The sequence below is a fragment of the Leptopilina boulardi genome, unplaced genomic scaffold (assembly GCF_019393585.1).
Source record: "Leptopilina boulardi isolate dan_hultmark-lab unplaced genomic scaffold, ZJU_Lbou_2.1 LbouV2_44, whole genome shotgun sequence".
Taxonomy (NCBI): Eukaryota; Metazoa; Arthropoda; class Insecta; order Hymenoptera; family Figitidae; genus Leptopilina; species Leptopilina boulardi.
Window position 1 is genome coordinate 1,548,659 of NW_026137988.1, and position 7,618 is coordinate 1,556,276.

Sequence of the window (7,618 nt, forward strand, 5' to 3'; positions counted from 1 at the left end):
ATCTGTGAAATAATGAAATATTGTAATTTTATTTTTTAATTTCATAAAATTTTTATTTTTTATTAATTATTAATAATTAAATTTTTTTCATAAAAATAAAAATGTACTGCAAAGAATATGTTTTATGCATTGAAAAATAAAAATTTGTTAAAATATATTATTTCTATATTTTGTAAATAAAGTTATTTATTAAAATAATTTTTTTATTTATAAAATTGAAATAGATTAAAAAATTAATGTTTTAAATTAAAAATTTTTTATTTGAATTAATATATGTAATTAACTATTATGAAAATTAATTAGTCGTTAAATTTTTTTTTTTTTTTAATAATAACTAATCTTTTTTTACCTATAAACAAATTTAATTTTATTTTGAACAAAATTATATTTTTAATGATAAAAACTTTGTTATTTTACATAGAGACGAATAATATTATACTTTTTTTATTTGTGAGTGAGAAGTGACCAAAACCAAATAATTGTAAATCATCGTAAAAATATTTTAAAAGGGATAGAAACAAAACAATACATTTTAAAATTATACAACACAAGAATACTCGCAAATGCGATTGTAAAACGAAAAGTACGAAAGTAATATAATTTTAGGTTTATTACGTCCTGCAGCCGTTAGGTGGCAGAAGCATGCAGGGAGCACAATGTCGCAGCTGTCATTATATTACTTTCGTACTTTTCGTTTTACAATCGCATTTTTGTATAGATTTACACAATCTTTCGGATTTAAGAAATTTATAAGATAAGGATCCTTGGTATTTTTTCCGATTTTGAAAAAAGTGTCCGCGTTTTGAGAAAAAAGTATTTTAAACTCAATGTTTATCATTTTCACGTTCAGTGCCGTTTTTATAGGGCGATTATTGAATGCCAAAGAATTTCAGAGACCGTTCGACACTCTTAAACGATATTTTTTTATTTGTGAATTTCTTTTATATTTAAACGCATTCTTTTATCCTACAATAATTTTTAATGCTTATAATTTGTTTCATACGCGTATATGCGATTTGCGAGTATTCTTGTGTTGTATAATTTTAAAATGTATTATTTGTTTCTATCCCTTTTAAAATATTTTTACGATGATTTACAATTATTTGGTTTTGGTCACTTCTCACTCACAAATAAAAAAAGTATAATATTATTCGTCTCTATGTAAAATAACAAAGTTTTTATCATTAAAAATATAATTTTGTTCAAAATAAAATTAAATTTGTTTATAGGTAAAAAAAGATTAGTTATTATTAAAAAAAAAAAAAAATTTAACGACTAATTAATTTTCATAATAGTTAATTACATATATTAATTCAAATAAAAAATTTTTAATTTAAAACATTAATTTTTTAATCTATTTCAATTTTATAAATAAAAAAATTATTTTAATAAATAACTTTATTTACAAAATATAGAAATAATATATTTTAACAAATTTTTATTTTTCAATGCATAAAACATATTCTTTGCAGTACATTTTTATTTTTATGAAAAAAATTTAATTATTAATAATTAATAAAAAATAAAAATTTTATGAAATTAAAAAATAAAATTACAATATTTCATTATTTCACAGATTTAAATGCTAAAAATGAAAAAATTTTCATGTCTATATGTCAATTTTTATAATAAACATTAATTATTTAATATCGGTATTTAATTATTTAAAATACTATACTTGATTTAAAATAAAAAAACTACATTAAATTATGTATATATTCATTCGAATTTAATTTGACCATTTGAATTTGCCGCTCTTCCTAGTAACTTTCTGTCGGTAAGTTTCTGTCGAATACTTTTTGTCAGTAATGATGCATTTCCTCAATCCAGTGGTAACAACTCTCGCAGGTCTCGTGCCTGTCACATTTACCTTTTTAACTTTTAGATAAAATTTCGTCGCTCCTCCTCGTAATCGGCATTATTACACTTCAAAACAATCGGCTTTTTCATTGACAATGTCAAATCGCGTTAATACACATCAATTCAAACAATCCAGGTGAACCGTATTCACGGTAAGAAAAAAGTATACACCGTAACGTCTCTATACCGTCATTACATGCCGAACGGTATAGCCACTAAGCTATGAGTCTATACTTTTTCCTTACTGTCTATACTTTTTTTTTTACTGGGCTTTTTAACTAACATGAATAGCTTCTGCATTGTTGCCTCTCAACCCGGGAAATCTTCTCGTAGCAATAATTCCAGCCATTAAAATGTACGTCGAATTTGTTTTTTTCGATTCAACTAATTTCTCAGAAATTAGCCGTACGATTTTACAAAAGTGAACTTTTTCTATCTCTGTATTTTTGAAGAGTTCAGTCATTATATCAAAATGGAATTCTGCAATGAAATTATGCGGAATGATGTCTTCCAATGCAACCTGTATTTTAAAAAGGGTACTAAATTAATAAAAATTGTTCTTCTTAAAAATAATTATCAGTTATACATAGATAAATAATATACGTGAAACCAAGAAATTAATGAACATAACATTTTTAACTTCTTAAAATGTTAATTTTCTTACCCATTGAGTTTTATACTCTTCTGGCAGATTAGAAATCACGTCCACTGCGTTGTTTTCTGGAATGTTGTCAGGAAAATAAATTTTTACTAACTAATAAAGAACAAGCATCGAAAGCAATAATAATATATATTTTCTGAAGCAGATTTTTAAATGTAAAAGGGATTATTGTTTGGGAAATATCATTTTTCGTTTATTTTCTACTGAATTTTCAGCTAGTAGGTTAAAAAAATTTTTTCATGTAATTTAATTTTATTCTTTCAGTTGAAACACAAAAAATTGGTTTTTTGAAGGCGATTCCACAATACCTTACATTTGAACTTGCTTTGCAGTTGCTTTGCATCTGCTCTGCATTTGCTTGTTGCGCGCGCAACTTGCTGATCAGTTCACGTTCCGTTCCACTCATTCCTAATATTCAAGATTCAATTGGTGTTTTTTCTTGTATAGTATTTATAAAAATAAATAATAAAGTTTTGCTCTTTTCATAGCGTTTGATAAGAAGGGTATTGAAAATAGAAAGATTTTAGTAATTTTAAGAATAGTACATTAAATATTAAATTATTGTGTTCTAAGGTAAGATATATAAATATAAATATATAGTACAATTATTATTGAAATATTATTCATATTTTTCAATGAATTATACTACATAGTAAATAAAATTAACTAAATTAGAACATACGCTTATTTTTAAGAAAAATATGGAGAAAGAGATTTGAGATGATCTTGATAGCGTTTCGTGTAATAGTCGAAATTTTTGGCAACTAGCACTTTAAATTTAAAATTATCAATAAAAATTTCATGTTAAACATTTCATAACCCAGTAGGCTAAGCTAAACCTGTAAATTTATATACAGAACTAATTTAAAAAAAATTTAAAAAGATAATTAAAAGTAAAATAAGTTTTTAAAACCATTTTTATTTTTCAAATTTTTTTATTGAAAATCATATTAATGTTGAAGAAGTTTCAAGTATAAGGGTGATTCTCTCAAAAAAGACAAATTACGCTTTTAAGATATTTTGTTGAAAAATATGAAAATTAATTGAAATTATTTAAAATTCTGTCAGCCATACGTTAGGATTTAACAATTTTCAATCGGACCACTAAAGAAAATTTTAAAAAAAGGTAAAATAACTGAAATATTGAATAAAAACTGATGTTACGGAATGGAGTTACGGAATGGAGTTTTAACACTAGTTTTCATTCAATAATTCAGTTGTTTGCCATTTTTTTGAAATTTTCTTTAGTGATCCCATAAAAATTTGTTGAATTTTATCGTATGGCTGGGAGAATGTTTATTAATTGAAATTAATGTTATTATTTTTTAACAAAAACCTCGTCCAAAAATTGTGCACAAATAATTTGTTCTTTTTGAGAGAATCACCCATAAGTATTAATTTATTAAAAAAAGATGAATCACAAAGAAATTAACGATTTACCTAAAAACAAATTACGTACTTTCTTTATAAGTGTATAACTTATAAAATTACCTTCATAATTAAGAATGTTTAACTCCTTGCCCTAACTTTCAACTAAAAGATTTTAATTTTTATCCAATTTTTATAATTAACAGCTGATTTTACTCTTTCAAAGATTTTGTACAATTCTGTTAGATTAACTTTGTTAATTTTGTTAGATTAACTTGGTTAATTTTTTTTAATATTTTAAAAAATTATTCATTCAATAACTTAAAAACATTTTTAAACCAAATTTTCCAAATGGAAACGTACAGATTTGTTTATAAAAAATTATTGTTATTTTTTTCAAATCATCAAATTTTTGTTTTTGTTTACATGATTGAGAAGTCAAAGATAAACTGAAAATTTCTTGTCATGGTGATATTTTTCTAAATTCAAAACTTTTCGTGTTATAGGTAATTGAAAATAGGTCTACTTTTTAAAATCTAAAATTTTAAAAATTCATAACTCGAAAAATTGATCGCCCATAAAAAAATACGTATTTCTTTTTTTTTAAAAGAATGAAAAAAAATATGTTTGGCCGTATTTAAAAAGTCGACTGAAATCTGACGTGGAATCGCCCACATGTATTAGTTTAACAAGATATATTAACAATATTAACCTAACATCCCTATTGAAAAAAAACACGTATAATTATACGTATAATAATACGTATAATTATACGTATAATTGTACGTATAATTATACGTATAATTGTACGTATTATTATACGTATAATTATACGTATTATTATACGTATTATTATACGTACAATTATACGTATAATAAGACATACGAATTTGAAACAAGAATTATACGTATAATAATACGTATAATTAATTATACGTATAATAATACGTATAATAATACGTATAATTATACGTATAATTGTACGTGTTTTTTTTCAATAGGGATATATTTTTGTTTATTAATATATACCTAAATATTATAAAATATAGACACGTATAATAATACGTATAATAATACGTATAATTATACGTATAATTGTACGTATTATTATACGTATTATTATACGTATAATTATACGTATTATTATACATATAATTATAATTCTATTAAAAATAGAATAATAGAATAGAATAGATTAATTAGTAGCAAAATTGCGCTGAAAATTTTTAGAAATTTTAAAATGCAAATTAAATTTCACGAAAAAAAATATCGTCGAATGTCAATTCAAGCAGTCACCCATCCAAGTACTAACCGCGTCCAACGTTGCTTAACTTCCGTGATCTGATGAGAACTTGTTCCTTCACCTTGGTGTTTCCGCTGTCTTGTCTTGATTAATAACTTTGTCGTATAAGTATCACTAAAAGTGAGGTTAGGTGCGATACAATACTTATACGACAAAGTTATTAATCAAGACAAGACAGCGGAAACACCAAGGCGAAGGAACAAGTTCTCATCAGATCACGGAAGTTAAGCAACGTTGGACGCGGTTAGTACTTGGATGGGTGACTGCTTGAATTGACATTCGACGATATTTTTTTCGTGAAATTTAATTTGCATTTTAAAAATTCTAATAATTTTCAGCGCAATTTTGCTACTAATTAATCTATTCTATTCTATTATTCTATTTTTAATAGAATTATAATTATACGTATAATAATACGTATAATTATACGTATTATTATACGTATAATTAATTATACGTATTATTATACGTATAATTATACGTATAATTATGCGTATAATTCTTGTTTCAAATTCGTATATCTTATTATACGTATAATTATACGTATAATAATACGTACAATTATACGTATAATAATACGTATAATTATACGTACAATTATACGTATAATTATACGTACAATTATACGTATAATTATACGTATTATTATACGTATAATTATACGTGTTTTTTTTCAATAGGGATTTTAAAATTTGTTATCTATATTCCCACGATTCATACTACAAATATTGGTTGTATTAAATTTTCGAATTATAATTACGTTTAGAAATATTGTAAATACTTATGTTATTCCTATTTTATAAATGTATGCAAATTTAAAACAAATTAAGTAATATTATATTTAAACATAACCTTAAAATAATACTTCACATTTATATATACTTAATATTTTAAAAAAAATCCAACATTTTTTTATTTACCACGAAATAAATAAAATAAAATAATCATCCACTTTAAACCTATTTATAAATTTATAATAAGTTTAAATAAACAATTATGAATTCAATCAGACAATTGAAAAAGCGGAACGGAACGTGAACTGATCAACAATTTACGCGCGCAACAAGCAAATGCAGAACAGATGCAAAGCAACTGCAAAGCAAGTTCAAATGTTAGGTATTGTGGAATCGCCTTCAAACAACTGACATTTTACTTTAGTAACTTTTTCAAGTAGAACAAAATTACGTCTCCCCATTATTGTAATTAAATGACATCCCTTTTAATTTTTACAATAAAAAATGTTTTTACGTTACCATTATCATTTATTTCCATATTTAAGTTGCTCTCCTCAGAAAGTTGTTCAATTTCTTCATTGACGTCTAAATTGGGTTCCCAAATCGTGGCAGTTTCTGTATTTTCAGAGACACTAGTATTCGTTTTTGTAGAAGTCGCATTATCATTTTCTTATAAAAATAATGTATAGTTAATAAAAATACAACTTTCCAATAAAAAGACTTGCAGACAAAACTAAAACTACCTAATTTATCGTGTTTTGCAGGAACACAGTTGCAATAAGCACATTCAACTTTTGAAGATCCTAAAAACTCTTCACAATCTCCACATGCACACCTTCCACGTTTGACTCCTCTGCAGTCTATGTTGGACATTTTCTAAGTTATTTATTAAACAGTATTATGTCAGTTTTTAATTAAAAACTGCGCTTAATGAGAAAATTAAAATTAGCACATCAATAATTGATTTTTTTTCTCTTCACAATTTCTTCAATCATTTACTACCACTAATAAAAGCATTAATCTATTGATTTAATAAATGAATACTTACAAACTGGATCTATTATCTTCTTATCTTATATTAAGGCGCTTGTATACCTCACTGATCCCGAGTATACTTGCGTCGTGTACCATGGGAGTAAAAGAGACGAAAATATCTTTTGTCTCTTTCACTCCAATGGTACACGACAGAAGTATACTCGGAATCGGTGAGGTATACAAGCGTCTTTAATGTCCAATTTTGATCATTACTTTCGTAAACATATAGAAACAATGCACTAAAAAGCATGTCACATTTCTGCATTTAATGAAAAACAACTTTTTCAAAAGTATCTTAAGCACACATCACAGGTGAACCGTCTCGTGACGCAACCTTAGTCGAACATCCGAAATGTAAATGATACAATGTGATACAATCGCGAACAAAATGTTTGGTTTATGTTTTTATCTAAAACATGGAGGAATAGTAAGGAGACCGATCTTGCTGTAGTAGCACTACTTCTGAAAATGTCCGAGAAACATGCACGATAAGTGCCAGTTTTGCTGCATTCTACTCAACCACCAAAGTAGTTGAGCATGCGCATTAGCCATGTGCTATCTCTTTCTCTCGCCCCCATAAGAACAAGATATAATTTTCTCGCAAAAAAGTACTTATATAGAATCTCTTCCATCCATAATCACCCCTTACCGGACAGG

At 25.3% G+C, this 7,618-nt stretch overlaps 1 protein-coding gene across 1 annotated transcript; it reads right to left on the reverse strand.

Moving 5' to 3' along the window:
• Positions 1-1,579: 1,579 nt before the first annotated feature.
• On the reverse strand, positions 1,580-7,020 carry LOC127289512 (uncharacterized). Its single transcript, XM_051317480.1, has 4 exons — positions 6,670-7,020; positions 6,446-6,595; positions 2,525-2,580; positions 1,580-2,380 (listed from the first exon to the last, which is right to left on the reverse strand). The coding sequence occupies exons 1-4, from the start codon at positions 6,797-6,799 to the stop codon at positions 2,135-2,137; spliced, it is 582 nt and encodes a 193-aa protein (XP_051173437.1). The 5' UTR covers positions 6,800-7,020; the 3' UTR covers positions 1,580-2,134.
• Positions 7,021-7,618: the final 598 nt, after the last annotated feature.

What these genes read in the sequence shown, in the direction of transcription:
- LOC127289512 (XM_051317480.1), bottom strand. Translation starts at nt 6,799, where the DNA reads ATGTCCAACATAGACTGCAGAGGAGTCAAACGTGGAAGGTGTGCATGT. An exon ending in TGCAAAACACGATAAATTAG is followed by an intron (nt 6,596 to 6,669) that starts GTAGTTTTAGTT and finishes TATTTTTATAAG; the next exon opens with AAAATGATAATGCGACTTCT. An exon ending in AAGAGTATAAAACTCAATGG is followed by an intron (nt 2,381 to 2,524) that starts GTAAGAAAATTA and finishes TTTAAAATACAG; the next exon opens with GTTGCATTGGAAGACATCAT.